This window comes from Tyto alba, unplaced genomic scaffold, assembly GCF_018691265.1.
Source record: "Tyto alba isolate M040663 unplaced genomic scaffold, T.alba_DEE_v4.0 Super-Scaffold_42, whole genome shotgun sequence".
In the NCBI taxonomy this organism is placed as follows: domain Eukaryota; kingdom Metazoa; phylum Chordata; class Aves; order Strigiformes; family Tytonidae; genus Tyto; species Tyto alba.
In genome coordinates this window covers 7,156,055-7,177,263 of record NW_024881318.1, presented here as the reverse complement: position 1 = coordinate 7,177,263, position 21,209 = coordinate 7,156,055, and the positions used below count along the sequence as shown (strand labels likewise).

Here is a 21,209-nt window from a genome sequence, read left to right as displayed (position 1 = left end):
AATGTTTAACTGGCACTTTTTAAAAAAGGTATGACAGTGTGTGCTACTTTATTTAAGAATTTAGGGTGGGAACCAGTTGCTTCCACCCTAATGTGTCTGATACATTTGCCTGGGGCTTGACAGCATGGTACAGGACTTCCAGGAGAAGGATGGCTCTGTTGTTACGGTTTTAGTTCATCAGCTTCCCACTTTCTGTTACAAGTGTGCAAGTTTAAGTGTCTAATGCATTTCTATAAATTGTTGCAGATTCTATATATTGAGTAACTTCAGGATTAAATGTATGATTCATAGTGTCAGTTTAAAGTAATATTGTGGGAAAAAGTTCTCTGTAACAGTTAGAACTTAGTGAAAAGTAGATCTGGAAAAGCAATAAGAGATGAAAATACAAAAAATAAAATTGACCTCTCAGTAATTATACTGGGATTGACAGTCACGACATCCGTCTTTACTCCAACATCCGTAAAGTATTTCTCAGATATAGGAGCCAAATTGCATCTATAAAGGAAAGAAATTGGTAAGAAGGTTAAACAATTCCTTGCACCCTTTCAGGACTAGAAAGCTGAACTGATTTAAGCATTTTTTGCAAGCAACAAATCTAGAAACAGATTGGCAATTTAAAATTCTATGAAACATGTTGATGCCCAAACTATTCATTAAAGAAACAAGTTCTTAGGGGCTGTATGAAGTTCCCTCTTCTTCCCTGAGTCTGTCAGAGCTGACCTCTTTTTGCAGATGTAGCCAATGTTCACTCATTTTGCTTCCTTAATAGCAGTTCAGCTATTTACTTTGGCCGTTTACGACAAGAAATGGGATGAAGCCCCAAGGACAATCAGCCCATAAAATCAAAGACATCCTCAGCAACAGCTGAGCTGTATCCAATAATTAATAAACAAACTATATAACATCACCTTAAATATGCATTGTTTTATACCCTAGAAAATTTAAGGGAAATGCTCCCCAAGAGAGAAATCAGTCCAGTCCTAATTAATCCAAAACTACCTGCTTCTCTTCCTTCTCCCTTTGTAAGAATGTCTCAGCGCACTGTAGGAGCAGCAATCCTGATTCTAGAGATTCACCAGAGGATGTCAAAGCTATTAGGAGCAATCTTGTGAAGATTTGCAGACCTTGACTTTGCCCAGCCTCCACTCACCTTGGCCTTGACCTAGCTTCATCATCTCACAAAATTTAGAGCATCCCTCAAGAGATGCTAAAGTTACCAAAACGTACACACATACACACAAGCTATCACACCAGCTTCACTTCTATAGAAAACGCAGATAAAAAAAAAAAGCTTCAGCATGTGTTACCAGAGGCAATATAAATGTCCTTGCAACTTGTTTTACACTCAGTTTAAGCTAGTATTAGATACTTGCTGACATTCTGAAGACTTTCTGACGTGATCAACAAGCCTCAATAAAAGCCATCACTGCTAAGGCCCCCACATCTCAAAAATACCGCTGTGTCTAATTCTCAAACATCTCCATATTTCTGAAGATCAGGGCTAAATAGAAAAAAAACTGTGAAGGAATTTAGGGTAAGCAATGCTCGGTGTTTTCACAAGACTAGAGTTGAGCTGTCAGCATAATTTCTTAGTCACAGGGAGAGGGCGAGGTGGGGAGCAGAAGAATGCACAAAGTCCTTCAAAGTCCTTCTCAGACTCAGGAGGTTTACATCTATCTTCCAGAGAGTCCCTCTATAGCAGGTCAGATAATTTTTTTTTTAGCCACCTCATCCTTCTCATAGGCGATGTTATTTCCAGCACTCTTCTCTGCTAGGTCATGCAACGTCCTTCTGAAGCCCTCTAGCATCCTCAGTTCCACCTAGCACTGGGCACTGAGCTTATTAGATTATATTTGAAAAAGGTTTTCAAATACTCATCTTCAATATTTTTGAACACTAAAATGCCACCAGGATTAAGAAATACAGAATTTGTTGAATATGATAATACCTTATAAAAGTTATGCAATCTGCATAAATTTTACTTTTGCTATAAGACCCCAAAAATTCATCCCTGCAAAGAGAGCAGTCCCATTTCTAAATGCACCCAAACGTTTCATCACAGATCTCTACTCTGGCCAGTAGATGGAGATAGACAATAACAACTAACAAGTGAAATCTGTGTGTGTGTGTGTGTGTGTGTGTGTGCGCGCGCGCGCCTGTGCGCGCGTGTGTGTGTGTGTGTGTGTGTGTGTGTGTGTGTGTGTGTGTGTTTCATATATTCTACTGTACTACAATTAATTGCTATAAGAATTTATTTCACAGAAAAATCTTGGTTGCATCCTTCTGACCACAAGCTTCCTGACAACAAAAGATTTTCCCAGGTGTCCTGAAGGTATCACTGAATGTTAGCAATGCTCCACAGGCAGTTTTTGAAATATTTTAAATAATTATTTCGCTACTAACCAAGATGGTGATTCCTGACAGTTTGGTGAAACGGTGCTAGTCTGGAAAGTAGGTGTGTTTAGACCCGACATTAAATACAAGCTTTACTTTAAAATTCATGTCACCAGATCTTAAGCTCTTAAACATTTTTTGTGTCTTTGTGCATAATGCTGGTCCCACACGTTTTGTAGATGGTGAACCAGGGGTTTCTTTTGCACAAGTACTGATGTATTTATTCGTATTTCAGTTCTACTTGAGCCTCTATTTAATTAATCACTGGTACCAAAAGCAACCCAATTTCTATGTTATGTAGTGATCTGATCTGCTCTTTTTAATCAGTTTTGGTACAGTTCAAGGAAGAATAAGAACAGTAAAAAGGGATGTCCACTGAAAGTTCTTATACATAAATGATCACATTTGCTGCCTGTGTTTCCACTTCCACTCAACAGCTGGTCATCTCCACATGTAACATGTACCACTCCTTTCAACCATACTGATAGCTGTGATCCAACACAATAGAAGGAAATCTACAATAATTATTTAATGTATATAGAGTACACTAGGCTTTTAAAAAACAAATTATGTGAAGCCTGGACTGTTTCATGGATTCAATCTAGGACAACAGTTTTCTATAAAGTGGGCACAAGAGGCAGACATATGGGTATGAAAACAATTAATAATGAAGGTAGGACCTGTAAAATTTTATTTCTCATTTGATGACAAATTAAATTAAGAATGCAATGAGCCAAAATCTGACCTAATTTTTGCTGGAATTAAATCAGATAAATTCATTGATTTATGCACAGTTATTCTAAGCTGACAGCAACATACTAAATATCAGAAAACAGTCCAACAGAAGTAAAAAAATTTTTCTTTTCAACAGAACAGGTCATGAATCTGTGATCTAGCTGTCATAAGTCATGACCCAGGCAAAGACCTTAACAGGATTTAGAGAGGGATTAGTCATGCATATGAATAATAAAAAATTCTTTCCCATATATATCAAGGATGACAAAAGTGCTGTTAGAGTCTGTTATCCAGGGATAAAAGCTGTGGGACATCCCAGTCTATGCAAAACCTGGACAACTCCACATGGTGGGGAATAAAATATGAAGACACCCAACCTCCAAAGTTATTCAGGCATCTCTGCACACCCCAGAGTCTACAGTACTGATTACTGTAACTCCCATTGTCCAGCACTTGAGCTCTGCACCACTTCAGAAACACACCTCCGAGGCACATGAGCTGCACAACGTGGAGCTATTAACATCTGGCCAAGCTGCCTGTCATGCAAGAGGCTGTACTTCTGGTTCAGAACTGTGCCAGAAAATCACAGCCACATTCACAGGACACTGCTTATGCTTGATGTCCATGGAAGGATAAATCCACAATCTGATTGACAGGGGATGTCCTGAAAGAGGACGTCAAATTTTGTCAATAAGTCAATGAATAACCACAGGGTGTTAGGGAGAAATATTTCCTCAAAGCATAATTTTAAAATAAATATTACACAGTAAGGGGGTTTTTTGAAACATTGCTTTCTATGCAAGGAGCAGGCTTGATATGACCGGTTTGGCAAATCCCATGTTTCTGTGCAGGAGAGAATAGCTTTGCAATTCTTTATTTGTCGTTAAAATGGGCAAAAAGAAAAATGACGTTGTGGTGATTACCGAAACACAAAGTCTGCACTGTCAATCTCCCGGCCACATCTGCTGTTCTTCAGAATTCCTCCATTCCCAACCACCGCACATTTCTTAAACTGGGAGCGGTGGTATGGCATATCCTGCAACATCACAGCAAGAAAACAGTCAAATATTCCGAAACATGAAGGCAACAAATCTCTTTTTTACTTTTTCCTTTTTCTCTTGTGCTGCTGCATCTTGCTGCAGATGCACTGATCATAGCAAGTTGACACTGGTTCTGGCCCACAGTATTCCCATGGTGTACATACACCAGTGGGATTGTTTTCTGTGCAATTAGAGACAGTATAAGCAACTAACTCAGAGGGAAAAAAGAGCAATAACCCGATTTTGTCCAGATTTAATAATGTAATACATCATTTTAGAAACTTCCTTCCCCTTCTGATTTCCACATGAGGGCATGAACCATAAAATTAGCATACCCCAGGCACTGCCTTCTGAGCTGCCTGCACACTGCTCACTCCTCAGGTTCTGATGTCCTGCTTTTGAGAAATCTGCACACATAGCCCCAGAGCAGCTAGTAAAGCCCGAGAAGTCTGACAGCACATTGCAGCTATTTATCAGAACCTAGCCCAAATTTTAGTGCTTGCTACCATGAATGGTACTAATAGCATTAATGGTTGTTAATTAGCACTTTTACTACCAGCACTGCCTAGAGCCTTCGGTCAGGCACCTTTTTGGACTTGTGTAGGATGCATATTTGTGAACTCTTCAGGCAAAATTCTGTCTTCATATGCAGACATGCAGCTGCTGCTGAAGCCAGAGCAAGTGAAAACCACCTCTCTGAGAACAGAACTGGGCTGTAGGGTGAGAGGGTTGTGACGCAGAACTGAGCTGCGCTACACCTTATGAATATGTAGAGAAGTGCTTATATAAGCATGAGAGCGCTCGTTTTGGTACATACATATTTTATCTATAATTTCATACTGCAAATTACAGAGAGATGCACTAGTGGCATGACATTTCTAGGTGATTATTCCCAGGATCTTTCCATGGCATTCATAAGCCATGAGGCAAAATGGTATGCAATTACACCTGTTTGAGAAAAGCAGCAGCTGCCTAACAGAGAGGCAAGATAGAGTTGTCTGTGCTTTATCCAGCAACTTCTTAACACAAAATCCCTTGGCAGTCCTGAAAGGGAGATCAGAAGGCAGGTCTCCACACCCAGCACGTGGCTCTTGCCCCTACAGTATAGATCCTGTGCTTTCCACCCTTTATCCCCTACACTTGCCATGCTGCAGCTCCTAGGCAGAGGGCGGCTTTGGCCACATAGGTGCTGCCCAGTGAATCACAAAGGCACTTTGGCATGGGATAGAGCCTGCAAAGCATCCTGCAACAGCAGCTACAGGACACTCCTAGCAAAAGCATAGGCATCTAGTCTTTCATGCATTCATCTGCACAATCAGGCAGGGTTTTGAGGATAATACTGCTACACTTTGACGTAGCCATTCTTTGCATGTCTCCAGACGCCACGGTGCTTTCCTGGATCTGAGCCTTTCCCCTGCTCTGCCCCAGCCCACCATGTGCACATTTGGATCACAGCACTACCCAACCTCTTAGTAGTGCTCAGAAAGCAAACAGATTAAAAGTGGTTAGACCCTTAAGGACAACGTTAATAACACAAATCTTAGTACTTCACTTGAATATTCTTCTGACTTTCTGAAAAGGATAAATTTCAGTTATCCCCTCCAAATATGCCATTTAAAATTCATAAGGTGTGACTCATGATAAATCAGTAGTCACATAATCCCATTTCTGCACATCAGTCACTATGTGCCCACTGGTTATAACTTTGAATGACCCCCAGGTCAAGGATTATTTGCTGAAAAGATTTTGAATAATCATTATGATGAATATATTTAAAAATTGTGCAGCCTGTTCATAGATAATCTGCAAACAGAAATAAGTATAAAAATAGATGGTCATGGTGAATATGAATTATAAAATAATCACATGCCTAAAGAAGTAGATATACCCCAAATGTTGGACTTATTTTATGTGAGTATTGTACTTTTAAAAAGTTCTGATCAGTAAGTGTCTCTTTTATTCAGCTTTCTTAAGTTATTTCACTAGCCACTTTTCTGCTTGGTCAGTAATATTCTGCAGGAAAGTATATATATATACACGTATATATTTCATATTAGAACAGATGACCACTATAAAATATGATAATCAGCTAAAATATCATAACAAAAATAAATATGTTCAAAGTATAGGCAATGAAGTTTGTAGAAATGTCAAACATCCAACAGTTAAATGCTTGGCTATAGGTTAATATCTAATGCAGCAAGTAGAGTGAAGTTGATTCCACAAATGGGCAGAGGAATGAGGTACCTTTGGAAACATTTTGAAGATTTCTTGGTTGATATGGAAGATTCCACTAGTATCCACTTCATATTTCAGTTTAGTTCCCAAAGGAGTATTTTTCTGGGTGGTGAACAGAAAGGCAGGGGCATTGCAACACCTTGACAAAGTAGACCTGTAAAATGAAAAAGAAAGAAATAAGATCAAGGAGCTGATAGCATGCTTTAGGATTTGCAATTAATATTACTCCTAACAAGGCTTTTTTCAGCAAAAATAAAGTTTTTAGCTGTAGGAGGGGTGAAATGGTGGCTTGCTGGATTTTCCATTAGAAAATTTCAGATTTGGTGAAATTTTCCTTGACTGAGGAGTTCATGGCTTTAAAAAAAAAAAGTAAAACAAACAAGCAAAAAAAAAAAACAAAACAAACAAAACAAACAACAAAAAACCAAAACAAAACAAAACAAAAACAAACCAAGAAACCCAAACAAATGAAAACCACTCAACCGACCAACCAACCAAAAAAAACAGAAGAAATTAGATCCCTGTACCTGGCTCTCTTCTAGGCTGCAGGAAATACATGTGCAAAATTTGCTCTGCTCCAGACTGCAAAACTGAGCTTCAGTCCCCACTGTCCTGGTGAAACCATTCTAATGAATTGGTCCCTCTCTGCTTTAGAGGTCTTCAACTTCTTGTAAATTATCTATTCATCACTGGGCAGGAATTGCTGGGGTTAAAGTATTCATCTAGGGATATGGAAGCTTGCCAGGACACGGACTTAAACACGGCAATACCTAAAGACACTACCCCACTTACCACACTACCATGGAGCACAGCACACTTTATTTTAAAAAAATTAAAGGTCTTAGTTTTGCCTTTGGCCTTGCATATGTGCATCAAGAAGATGATGTGACCTGACAGATGGATGCCAGGCAGACTGGTCATGGCTACAACTCCAAAATCTCAAACAAATGGCCAAAATTTTCTTTGTCATTGGGACAAAATGGCAGGGATTCCAATGCCAACAAGAGCTGTTTTGAAATCTCAAATATGGGATTCTTGTTCTGAGAGAAAATCCCGTTCAGTGCTGATATGAAATTTAAACAGGAAAAGCAGCATTTAAAATAAGGGTCCATTTCTTAGCTCCCATCTTTCCCTGAATGCTTTTATCCTTCTGCTGGTGGAACTGAAAGCCCTGACTTCATATTACTCTTACTCCATAGCCAGTTTGTTTCTCAGTCAATGCATCTTACACCTTTAATGAAAAATACATGTCATGACAAATGCACAAACATGAAGACAAAGCCAAATAACTCTCAAATAACCTACATTAAATACCTTGCCTCTGGGGTATGTGGCCTCATTATGAGTTGGAAGAATAAGCCAGTCTTCTTTATGGGCTTTATTACAAGCACCAGAAAGCAAATACAGAATTATGCAAACACTGCAGTGATGTCCAATTATTATTATATACTTGATCCATGCAGAATAATCCAATATGACACACAGACCATGGCAGAAATTGAAACTGAATAAATCAATGAATAATTTCTAATGACAAAATCATTAAATAATTACAAGTAGGTAGAGGAATTGAATTGTGATATTTCAGATAAAAAAAAAAAAAATCTTGTTAGTTCTGCATTAAGAAATTGAAAGAGATGTTGTTCTTTAATCCAATGTCCAACTGGTTTTCCAGAGGCACATTCCTTAACGTAAATATCTGATATCTGAGGAGGAAGACTGTCAAGAACAGTGTTTTCCTTCAGTCTCCAGATGTAAAAGCTAGTGTGATTTTTGTGCTTCCTCCCTCCCTGCTGCTTAAGTAGCTGCCATATAACTTTTGTTGGATTCTCCTCATCTCATCTGATGGTCCAGAACTAGCAAAGTTCAAAACCTCACAGCTTAGTGGTGTCAGACCACCACATTTTACCTTACTTACTAGTCTACCTCCAAACTCGAGACTTGGTTTGCTTTTAAGGGACTACAGGTTTTCCACACATTCACACACTGAAGTCTCTGTCCCATAAGACAAAAATGAAACAGACTTTGAACACTGGTGGCTTGTTGTTTTTTTTTTTTTTTTTTTCATGACTAGCATGATTATTGTTCCTGGAACCAGCTAACAAAGGTTGGGTTACATCTAGGTGCCAGTGGGAGTTTCTTAAGCAGTGATATATCAGTCAGGAGGTATAGCCAGAGACAAGAGTCTTTCATGTCTCTCTCAACAAACTGTCTAGGATGGGGAGGGGTTTTTTGCTTACTGTTGGTGGCCTAAGAGAGAGTGATGGTCCTTCTGATGGGTTTAGACAGTCCTTTCTCATTGCTCCCACCACCGGGCTGGACTCCGTACTCAGTGTGCTCCTCTCCTTATTTCAATGTGCTCCTTGCACTCTGAGCACAGTCATTAGTTCTCTTACTCCAAGCAATATTTAAGATAGTAGGCTCTAATCCAGAATGGCATTTGTCTTCAAAATGAGCTCTGATAATTGCCCATCCAATATTTTCCAGAAAAAGGTATGCTAAAAAAAAAACCTGAAAAACTGATGTGTGGAGCTCACATTGGAAAAACTGCTACGAGCCTGGGACTAACAATTAGTTATTTTTAAAGATGTTAATGACTAACTCGGCACATGCATTCTCACATTCTCTCACTAACTCGTGACAGCTATTTCCTGGAATCGTGCAAGAGAATTTGGGAGAAAGTTGTGGGGCTTTATTCTAAACAACAGCTCTGAAATGTGTTGGTGACTTACAGACTTAACCAGCCTATATTTCACTTACTCTGTGGGGGAATACAGTGGAATATTGGAGAGGGCGACTGTAAACATGCTCAAGTGACTTGCAGCTGGGGTGCCAAAAACCACATATATCACATTAATTGTTATTTAGCTCTGTGTGCTTGATGGGTAGAATGTCTGCATTTAGATAACATAGATGAAATGCTCAGTGTCACCTTATCAAACATCCTTGAGATCCCTGCCCTGCTCTGGAAAAGATCAAAGCACAGTGAAAAAGTACACCTGCAAAAATCCCTACATACAAAGAGGCGAAAGCAGCAGGTTTGAGACCTTTTTTTTCCTCATTTTTCTGACTAGCAAGGACCGAGGTCCACAGTGCTGGCATCCCCGCTTGCATGCCTCTGCCCAGGCGCTGCTGGGGAGATCCCCAGGTCATGTGGTAACAAGAATAAATTTGCTCTTGGCATTTCACCCATGGCTTTGTGGTTGTTCCTGCATCCTGCCTGTGCCAGATCACACATTCTGAAATACTGTGTTTTCTACAGACCTACCCAATTATGGCCCTTGAATATATCAATATACAACATTCAAATATTGTTTTAGCTTCATTCTACTATTGCCTTCAGAAGACCAATTTCAAAAGTTGTATCTCAAAGGGACCATGGAGGACCTTCAGCAAAAAGGAAGTCACATGAAGGAAGACAGAGTACTACAGAAGCAAACTTCAGATGTCTCTGAAGGCCAGAAATAATATCTAGATAGTCAGATAGCTGAGAAGCTATTCAAAAAAAGGAAGTCATAAAGAGGGTCTGTCAGTACCTAATACACCACAGAAAAAATGCAGTTTGAGTATTTTGTAGGCCAACTTTGCAGCGTCACAAATGATATAACTATTTTACACCACCAGAGTTAGGTTGATGTATTAGATGCATCCATTATGTCTTGGCTTCATTCTCACTTCTGCCTGATTCATACCCGGAAGTCTTTCCCATACCAAATTCCCTGCCTTTCCTGGGAATACTGTTCCACATGCCAGAAGAGCTCTCTTTCACTCCTGTTGTTGACTTTTTTAAAGTAGAAAAAAGTCTGCATTTATTCAGAAGGACAGTACTGCAACAGTAACAATGTTATAATATTTATTCTTGGTATCCATATGAAGGGTTAATCTCTCTACAGGAAGGTAAATTCAGACAAATAAATCTTGCTCAGTCTCATTAATGTAGACCATTCTTACTTGAATAGATTAGCTTCTGTGACATTCATCTCCCATTTGCACATCTGAAGACTCTTCCACCTGTCAAACAATTCAGTTTGTTTCACCCTAAAAGATAAAAAGAAAGGAAACAAAAATTCACTTTACTCTAAGGGCTTCATTTCCTAAACCAACTGCAGCCAGAGTACAGTGCAGTAGGCTTTTGATAGGGCAAACTAGCCAGTCTAATCAGTGCAAAATTTATCATTTTTATTTCTTTTTCTGCTCAGACATAGCAACTCTAAGCCATGTATACACAGGTACTGCGGAGCTCTTCAGATATTTGTGACTGACTTCTCTTTCCTGATAGGCATTCTCCATTTCTTCAGGATAAAAAATGCAATCTTGAGCAAGAAGCATGTACTGTACAGAAGACTCTCCACAGTCTGCTGGGAAGCTAATGAGAGTTTGGCAACTACAGCGAGTTTGTAGGGAAAAAGTTCCACCTAACAGAAGGGCCTAGAAGAGTGGATATTGGAAAAGATGATACTTTAGATAATTTGGTCAATTACCATTATATTTTGGTGAGGCTATCTTAATCCATGAGATCCTACAGAACAGCACATTTTATAAATTCAAGAGCATGTGTGTAGGGATGAGCATCTGTGATGGTAATGGGACATGAAATCTCCTTACATAAGGATTTCTCCCTCCTCCCTATGTTAATAAATATACTTCTAGTTATATCAAAAAATGACACTCCTATTTCTCCTCAGCTGATATAGGATGACATATTTTTGGTGATATCATCAATTCCAACCACTTCTACCTTAGAGTTCATACCTATTCTTCTGTATTTGGACAACAGAGACAATGAAGGCCTTGCAAATATCTAGAGCTAGGCAGCAATGTCATAATCTGGCTAGGAAATTTTGAAGTCTGGTATTTCTTCAAGTCTGATAGGTCTGAATGACTTCTCTTCAGGTTCAAGGGCTTTGAATATTTGAATAAAGCAAAGACTTTTAAGATTATTATATATATAAATTGAGTAGAATTTAGGATTTCCTTGGCTGTGGAAGTTACAGGAAGTAATTAGGTCATATTGTACTTTCTGTAGCCTACCAGAGCACATTAACTTGGAAATCTTCCACTGTCATAGGGTGTGACTTAGGAAATGTAGCACGTTAGAAGCAAGCACATCAGAAGAACCCATTACAGTAAAAGAGCTTGACAAAGAATGGCATCTATTGTAAAAGTAAGGCTAACTCTATCCATCTGAGCAGGATTCCACTACCTTCTATGTGTAATTAGATAAAGTGAAGAGAAACAAGTAATTCTCTGTACCATCTGATAAGTATGCAGAAGAGCAATTAAAAACTCCTATCTTCAGCAGAACATTGGCAGAAGTGTGACATTCTCACCCCTTCTATTTCTTTTTAGGCACTGCAAGTCAGCAAGCAGTGCAAAGTTGTTACTTGTGCATCCTTCATCCAGTACCCAATAGAGAAGACAAAGACATAACCTACATTTTTCTGTGCATAAAGTCAGTGAGGGAGACATGCACAAAATCATGCAGACCTGAAGCAACAAATTGTATTTTCTGTAGTTTTGATTGCTTAATGCTATGCACTTGTATAACTGCACTTTCAACTCAGATTCTCAGTTCAGTTTACAGACCTTAATAAGGCTTGTGGACTGTTGGTAAGATTACTAAACCATTGGGTTTAGATATGGTGACGAATTAGGCATAATCTAAGCACTTAAAGTCACTGAAATGCTGAAAATTAAAAAGGGCAACACAAAAATACCCTGCTGTGCTGTGTCCAATGAGTTCCATTGGCAACCTCACTTTTTTGCCCGACTCCATCACTATGGCTCCACGGATACACCTCATTCATCTCATTAGTTTCCTGAAGTACATGTAGGACCACAAAAGAAAATTAAAGACATTGTATTGTTTCTCAGAATCACATTTTCCTACTTTTTACTGTGTGTTATTAAGCTGTGAAACTCACTGTTGATTGAGGAGGTCAAAAGTACGAATGGGCTCAGAAAAGATCTAAACAAATTAATAGAGAGGTCTGTTGTCCACTCTGATTACTGTAGTCTAGTCACCACCTAGTCCCCATGCCGGTATTTGTTATCAGGCAGGGCTAACCTTTTTGCTTCATTTCTTAGCCTTCACTACTGGCCAGTGTCAGTGATGGAGTCTTAAACTAGATGGACACTTGCTGTGAGTCAGTTTGGCTGTTCTTACTCTTCAGTTACCTGGAATATAATATTATAAATAATATTGCAAACACTGTATTTAACTCCAAATAGTGATACTGGGCCTGTCCAAAATTCCTCAATGTATGTGAAAATGGCCCTCAGATCAAATTCAAATGTCACTACTTGCACATATAAGAGAACCTCAGGAATCTCTGGTGAGATTCCTATTGAAGGGATCTCTTGAGCCTTGTATCTTTTGACAATGTCATTATAAGTTATCATTTTCATCCTGCCTGAAAAATCACCTTTTTAGCAAGGTTCATTCATACTTACATAGACAAAACCTTCACCTCAATGATGTCCTGACGTAATTCCAGGCATTTGGTAGAGTTGTACTCCAAAGGCCCTTCATAAAATTCAAAATACCTGAAAAAGAACAAGGAAAAGGATTATAAATAAGGCTTAGACTAGAATACTTGTTTTACGTATCAATGGGAATTTGCTTAAAGTTGTCATTTATAATTTTTGCCTAACTTGAGACTACACTGTCTGGACCATGGTCATCACTTCACAGGAAAACGCAGACATCTTTACTGACTGTAGAACAGCCACCCATGTCCAGTTTTTCCATCCCTACAAGAGTTCATCTATCTTGTAGGCACCAAGGACTAGCTGCCTTTTCTAGCAGTCGGTACACGGCAACTGCCACTGAAAGTCAGGCGGAAAGCACTGATCATTTAAAGAACACTGTTCCTACCCTTTGGGTGTCTGAATGTGCTGAGAGTTTAAAAACAGTACCTTAAATTTTGGTCTTAGGTGGAAAGCAAAGTGCTGGAGGTTGCATCTTGTCTGTGGATACTGTTGCATAACCATACGCAACTGAGTATTTCATGGGATTTACTCTTTTGTTATCTTCAGACGGAAAGGGAAGCTGGGATTTTCTTAAAAAAAATGATATGGTTTTGAAAATGAAAGGATTCGAATGCTTAGACACAGCACAAATGACAGTGTTATTCTTAATTAAAATATAGACATAAATATTTACTTTTTTTTGGTTAAATTCCTCCACCTTAGTCATCAAACTGGAGTGAAGGGGAAACAAACACAATGGTAGTTACTCATCTTTAGGAGCTAGAAAAAGCACAGGCTGTCCAGTGAATTGAATGGGACTGTGTTGAAATGACAAAAAAGATTTAGGGTTTAAACCAAGCTCTGTATCAGTTTCAGCACATATCATTAGAAGCCTGTATTAAAACCTAATACCTATGAACTGTGCATACCTATACAGCAGTTATGTGCACAATGAAGAAATATGAGGAGACAACCTGGAGGAATTGGTATTATGACCAAGGCCAGAACAAGTTATTTTAATGGATCCTTTAAAATATCAGAATTCATGAGGCTGTAACTCCAAACTATCTTTTAAATTTTCAATATGAAAGAAAAAAAACAAGATTCCTGGAAAAGCTTTACTTAAACCATCATTTAAATTGTAATATTTTGGGTTTGTCTCATTGTAAAATAACATCAAAATTCATGTTTGCCCTGAATGTCTGTTCAGTTCTGAATATATAGTCCTTAAGCAGGAATGCCTTGTTAGTTTCCTTAGTAGTTCATATTTATAGTTAATGTCAAAATTTTGGGGATCTAAAGTTTGATCTGTTCTGGAGAAGTGCTAAGCGCCTCCCAGGGGAACTGTAGGAACGGAGAGTGTCCAGAAAATAACATCTCCAGGTATCTCCAACAAGTTTTTCAAAGGCTAGAAGCCTCTCAAAGCAAACAGTTTCTGAATTTTGCCTTGTAAGTACATCCAGAAATCAATCTGACAAAGCGGGGAAGAGAGAAACCCATAGAAGGGAGAAAGGGACTATAGTATGAGCCTGGAAAAAGCCCAAGAGCCTCCCAAAGCAATCTGCTACCAACTGGGAACATTTCTATCCTGTGAAATGCTGCTTTAGGATGTGTCTCCTTCACCTCTCCCTGAGGTTTTCACCACCTCAGTTTTGCCAAATCCCAAACCAATCATTTCTGTGATCCAGTGAGAGGCACAAACCTTGAGAGTTAAAAGGGTAAGGCCATGCCTAGAAGACGGCAGGAGAACATCATAAATTTCTAGTACAGAAGTAAACTGATTACTGTCAGAAAAAAAACCAATAGCTCAGCAATCTTTAAATAATGTGACTATTTGTAAATGTGTTTGCATAGCCTTCAAAACAAATATATTTTTTATGAGTTTTGTAGAGGAAATTATGTATTTAAAGCACTCCATAATCAGTGACAAATCTGGGACAAGACCTCTTCAGCCTCCAGAAGGAAGATAATGTAACATGAACTTTCATCTGGTCTCTTATTAAAAGGTTTGGGCTCTCCTTCAAACTCAATCTTTCATCTGGACATTCAGTCTTTACTAAAGGGTAACTGAAATCAATTACATTGGCACATCTCCTGTGTGCTTGGCTTGTTGAGCTAGAGCTGAGCAACTTGTGTATTTTGAAAGCTGCTCCAACTGAAATTTGGATTAAGAGCTCACTTGGTTGCACCAGAACAAAGCCTTGTGTGGATGTACTCCAGATAAATTTCCAAAACTAAACTGAAATTTCTCTCTGTGGAGCAACCACCACAGGACTTATTGCCGGTCATAGAAATTTATGTGGGTGAAGGAGTCCCCTCTGGCCTCCAGGCCAGACAACTTCTCATCCTCCTGCAATACTCATTTTTTCTTATTGTATTTTGTGGTATCCATTCTTCACTTTGGTTCTTTGAGTCAGACAAGACTGGGACCTCTAATGTGCATGTTCTACACAATAGCTAGAGGCAAGTATACATCTCCATGCAACACTCAGCATGTTACACACCACTTCTACCTCTTGGGACGTAAGAGAAACAGCAATGGCTATCAATCAGCCTCATCCTTGCCTTGCACCTAACACTGGATTTCAGTACCTTGTATGTGTCTCAGGACAGATAAGACTGTCAGAAATCTAGGTGAACATGTATTTTTATCTTTCTGCACACTTCTGGCTCTGCTGCTAAGTTACAGAACTGCAGCTCAGATGTCAAGCAGCACATGCTATCACGTGGGAATGCCGCAGCAGGGGAAAGCTGGCTTCAGACCATGGCACTGGAGACAATGTCATTTTATGAAACAGATGAAATTTCCTGAGTCCCAGAGATTCCCTTTGATCATTGCCTGTTTACCTAATCTGCAAACCAAAAGTAGAAATGAAAAAGGATGTGTTACCAAACAGGCAAAAGGGTAAGGAGGAAAGGATTGAGTAAAAAATAAACCAACTGAAAGGAAATGCAGGAGGCAGCACTGCATTTGTAGCAGTGATTCCATGAGCATGCAGCTTCGAAAAGCACAGGACCGTCCTGCAAGTTACTAACCCTCACAATAGCTCCAGCTTTTCCAGCAGAGCCACTGGGAGTGGCAAATTCACCATTTGGCACCTTAGGAGAATGCAGAGGGAGGATCTGTGAAACAGGCCGGATGACACTGCTGATGAGACACCTACGTGCCTCCCACTGCAAAGGCTGGGGACACTGACAGCAGTGTCACTTCTGTACTGAGTGGGAAGAAGATGCTACGGGCTGTGGGGTGAGCTAGACTGAAACCAACCTATCCTGCCTGAGCTGCTGCATAATCATCATCTGGGCTGTCATTCATAATCCCCAAACCACATCTGAAGCACTCAGCCAGATGTTAAGCCTCTTTAGTGCTAATGCTATCGATGCTGTAGCACTTAGGACGCAAGCATTAATGACACTGCAGCAGCATTGAGAAACTTGCAAGACAGTGCCTAGTCAGTAGACACCAAAAAAAAACAAACAAACAAACAAACAAACAAACAAACAAAAAAACACCAACAAAATTCTTCTCTTTCTCCTAGGAGCGTTCATACTACTTATTTGCTTCACAGCAATTCCTCTCCTGCTGCAGACACCGAGGCAAATTAGCAGAGGCAGCTCCCTGGAGCACTGGCCAACCTCTTCCCACAGAAGAGTTGCATGCTGTATTTTCCCAGATTCACAGATTTCGCACAACACCAGGCTCTAGCACAAGGAACATGGGTTCCCTCAAACCCCACAGATGTCCTTTAAACCCAGCTCCTCCGCTCAGCAGGGTCTGCTCCTGCCAGGAGTGTTTGGAGACCAGCCCGCCTCTCTCTCCCAGAGGAAACATCAGTCTCACCCACACCCTGGGCTCTGAGTGCTGCTTCTACCTATTAACTCCCACTCTAAACCATGTAGTTCTCTGTGAACGAAGATACATTTGCCTGTCAGAAAGGTTAATTAGCACAAATTGAAACTGTTCTCCCCATCCTCTTCCTCAGTCTGACATCCAGCTAAGAAACAAAGCTGCAGTGCAGTTTATTTTGTTTTTTGCTCTTCATAAGTTGCAAGTGACACACCTGACTATGCTACTCCTTTTGTTACAGAAAAGGGCTGTGGTTCAGCTTTACAAGAATGGCAATCATCCATAAAACTGACCTGATATGTCACCACCAGAATGTCCTCTCCCTGCATTGCCTTCGCTTCCCCTGCTGAAATGTAAACTACTTTTATCCCTCAAAGGTCACAAGTCTACTGGAAAACCAACACAAGGATTCATGATTACAACAGGGAACACAACTACAACTGAAACACAACATAGTGCACAGTTGCACACAAGATTGTATTTTCGCAGGGTACCAGGCACTACACGACTCACTCTTCTCTGTCCATTCAGGTCAACTGTAGCTTTCAAATCTACATTTTTCTTGGATCAAATCCTGTATCTGAACACTACACAAGCTGCAAGTGCTCAGAGAAGACTCTTTTTTCATGGCTTGGAGTACTGAATGCCAAGAAATGTGATGCTATTCACTCTGTAATTTTCCATTTTCAACTAATTAAGACTTTCTTATTTTCTAAACTTCATGCCTCCCATTGCAACCTCATTTCCAGCTGAGCAGCTTATTGAGCTCTCTAGTGAAAGACAGGTTTGGTTTCCCCTTACACCAGCTAACTCTTAGGTCTTTGATCATCTGCAGTTGGGCTGCTCCCACTTTGATCAAAAGTAAGCTTTTCTTGATCATGCTACATGAATCAAAAAGCCTGAGACTTCAATCCCGCCTTCAAGTGACACTTGGATTGAGGCACTGATTTGTCTGATATACTGAACAAAGGTTTTAAAATATAATTGAGTGCAATTGTCAGGCCTCTTTTAAACAAGTCCACTTTCTCCTACACAAGCCACCTTCCCATTTCATTCATTTCTACAGTACCAGTTCTGCACTGTTTGCAGTGAGGCTGCAGCACTTATGCTGCAAGAGAGCAGAGTATCACAGGAAGGATTCCACCTACCCTGCAGGAAAAACAAAGATCCTTCTAAAAATATACATTATCCAGCAACTAAGAAATGAGACTAAATGAACCAAGCCCTGCAGGCTTCTACTAAACACTTATTAAAAGAACTGTCCAATTAGCAGTGCCTGCACTCATCAGTATGGGCAGGGCCATGGCCAGCCTCAGGTCTAGATTCACCTTCCCTACTCAGTAACCTTGCAAGTGTGCCAGAGCACGCTCCCCAAAGCACGCAGGGACTCGCACAGGTTCTTCAGACCCTTGTAGCAAAAATACCACTGAGGTGGAACATACCATGGCTCTAGGGGCTCTAGAAAACTCATCCAGAGCAGAGCAAACCAAGTACTGACTTCATCAGGGTTCATTTGAATGAGCCACCGAATCCTGCTAGCCTTTTCTTCTATTAGTATTTCTGTGCAACAACATCAAAAATTACAAGATTTGGTCAAAATGTTTAAGGGCCTGACATCAATACAGTGGGTTTTTTCCCTCAAAGAGTGCATCCTATGACTTCGCACAGCATATCCTCCTACGATTACTTTGACCCCAATTGGGAGATAATGAAGCTGATGTAGAGGCTGATTGCCAGGCAAGTTTGTGGCAGGAAGGAATGGGGGAACTTGGGTTCTGCTCTCATAGATGCTGCTTAGACTACATGATCACCACCAAGAACACCACCACTGAAGCTGATGGAAATCGTAATGACCTTTGACACTACAGCTTGCAAAAGAAAACACCTGTGGACATACTGATGTTAAATGAGATGCTCTGAGAACTGGCAAGTGAAGCAGAAATGTTTCATGCCCTTAGATTAATTTACACTTTACTAGGGCTGTGGCACGAAAAAAAAATCACATTACTGCATGAATTGTTTCTGGTGTTTGAGAGCCTGTGTTGACTTGTCCAGAACAGGATGGTGCTTGAAAGACTGAACTGAGAGAGAAGGTGCTGTGGGCACAAAGGAGGAGGCTGAAGAAGCAATAGTCTTCTCTTATACAGGCCAGTGAAACTATTTGACTACCCCCTCCCTAGGGACTATAAATATAAAAAACAGATGTTTCATGCTCCTCCTCGCTACCACCTACTGATGCCCATGTCACTGGCATTAACTTGCTTAAATCTTTTAGCACCTTCATCTCTAATGCTACTGGATGCCGTAGATGTCTAACTCCTCATGAACTTTCAGTACATGGTTGTAGCTAGGAACAAAATGTGCTATGTAAAAAAATGAAAATATAAGCAAGAGAAAATGGTCATACATCTTTGTATATATTATGTGGTAATAGCTCTTCTGAATTACTGTAGACAGTTGTGGTATTTGAACTTTGAGGGTTTGAGACACTGGAAAGAGTTATGAAAGGACCTGCAGAAATTATCTGGGTTCCAAAAAGTATGAGAAGCATATGAAGCTTAATCTAAACATATGGTGATTGAGTAGGGAGATACTGTACCAAGAAGCAATTACTAGTAGCAGGGAGATTTTCAATACAGCATAGCAAGGAAAAATAGTATCTGACGCCCGAAAGCTAAAGATAGAAATGGCATCTTTAGTTCAAGGATGGTTTTCTTTCTAGGAGAACCAGAGTAACCAAACAAAAGTCAGGAGCTAGATTTCTTGTACAGGGATACATGCTTCCCAGGAGACTCAAGTAGCTGAGGTTAAAAGCTATTTACTCATAAATCTCCTGATTGTCCACCTAGGATATTTTGAAATGTTTGGCTGGATTTATCTCCTTACAGTGTCACAAGTTCTTCTGGGTTTTGATAATAGATAGCATCAGAAGAGTTCATCCTCCAAGACAAAGTACCCCAAGATATCTGCCTATCTTCTAAATTAAAGATTTTTACTTTTTTTAAAAAAAAAAAAAAAAAAAAAAGCTTCCACAAACCAGCCCTAAATTCATAAATTTGATCTTGCACAGAAGAGGACTCACTTTTATATTTCTGTCCTTTAAAAGCAGTTAATTGATATCCCTATGTGCCTCCCAAGTAACCTTAGAAAAGTGCATGCATCCATCTGTCATATCTCAGAGGTGCTCCTTTCCTGGATTCCTTATTTGATCTGGTCCCATGACTTCACAGACAGTTTACACACCTGTACAGTTAAGATGGTAGCTGCAATACCCTGAGGATATGTTTTCCATCACAACAATGAAAGCTCCTGCCAGACTGGCACTGGCTGCTCACTGACATTCTGATTTTGATCTCCTGTCTTCATGTCTTGTCACACAGGTCATTTGGGAATGCTTGATTTCACTGCCCAGTACCACATTAGCAGTGTAAATTGACCAAACATCCACTCCTGCCAATGCTACATTGTTCCCTTCTCATCTGTCCACCTACATGGCACCCAGGTCTCTCTACAATTTCAGCTTAATATACTACCCAATACAGCTCTAGCAGGAGATAAAGCAGAAACTGCCCCAAATGACATAGCAAAGTCCAGGCTACCTCCTGCAGTTTGTTCACCCACCTGGGATAAGCCCACCATGCAGACTATGCCTCTAAATGAACACCACTACCCCCTGTGCTTCCTAGGTCTTCTCTCACACAGACTGTCACAAATCTTTGTTTAGAGGTTTTCCCACTGTACAATGTGTCACCCCTAGAATAAATTTTTGGAGAGTATAATACTGAATTCTAGTTTTAGGGACACTTTGGTGTTTCTTTTCTTCCACAGTCACTGTATCAATACAACTCTGGCTCCCGACAAGCAGCAGTGGGGTATGCTGTATGAAGTCCTATTTTACTTGAGAGTCATTGAGAGAACTCCAATTTTTAATAAACTGTTCTTTGGCTATTTTAATCAAGCCCATTCCCATCGCTCTGATTAAAATAAGCTGCTGATGTTGCTCATGTCTCCACTTGCCCACCAAAGGCTTCTGTAGTCTCACCACCTAAGTCCTACATTGAACCTTATCTTCAGCTCAGATGGACTGAAGGTGGCAGAGAACACCATAACCCAACCAATATGGCAGATAGATCATCATATCATTAAGGCAGCTTCTTGGCAATGAAAAATGCTTTAAGCATGAAGACTCGCAATCCCAGTAAGTTGCAAAACATACTAAAAGTAAAACAGAGAAATGAGGACTCTACAAAGTAGAGTATACTACTTCTCATAATCAGCACCAGACAGAGAATCCTTTACCTGATTCCCCACAAGGATGTTTTAAGATTTATAATTTTTAGCACAAGATAAAAAGCAAAAGGCAGACATCTGAGCAATGGCTGATATATAAGAACCATAAATAAGCCAGTATTTGGCAATTGGTTGACACTGTATCTGAGTGAGGGTTTCAAAGCGCCTGAAACATATCTAGACCTTTGGTTGAA

At 39.9% G+C, this 21,209-nt stretch overlaps 1 protein-coding gene across 2 annotated transcripts in view; it reads right to left on the bottom strand.

Moving 5' to 3' along the window:
• Positions 1 to 21,209, bottom strand: part of ST8SIA5 (ST8 alpha-N-acetyl-neuraminide alpha-2,8-sialyltransferase 5) — a 74,570-nt gene that overhangs the window by 8,533 nt on the left and 44,828 nt on the right. For both annotated transcript variants that reach the window (XM_033011203.2, XM_042804443.1), the window contains 5 exons: positions 12,861 to 12,953; positions 10,359 to 10,445; positions 6,417 to 6,561; positions 4,053 to 4,165; positions 403 to 495 (listed from right to left, as the gene is read on the bottom strand). In XM_033011203.2, coding sequence (XP_032867094.1) covers positions 403 to 495; positions 4,053 to 4,165; positions 6,417 to 6,561; positions 10,359 to 10,445; positions 12,861 to 12,953 — 531 coding nt within the window. The remainder of the gene's footprint in view (positions 1 to 402; positions 496 to 4,052; positions 4,166 to 6,416; positions 6,562 to 10,358; positions 10,446 to 12,860; positions 12,954 to 21,209) is intronic.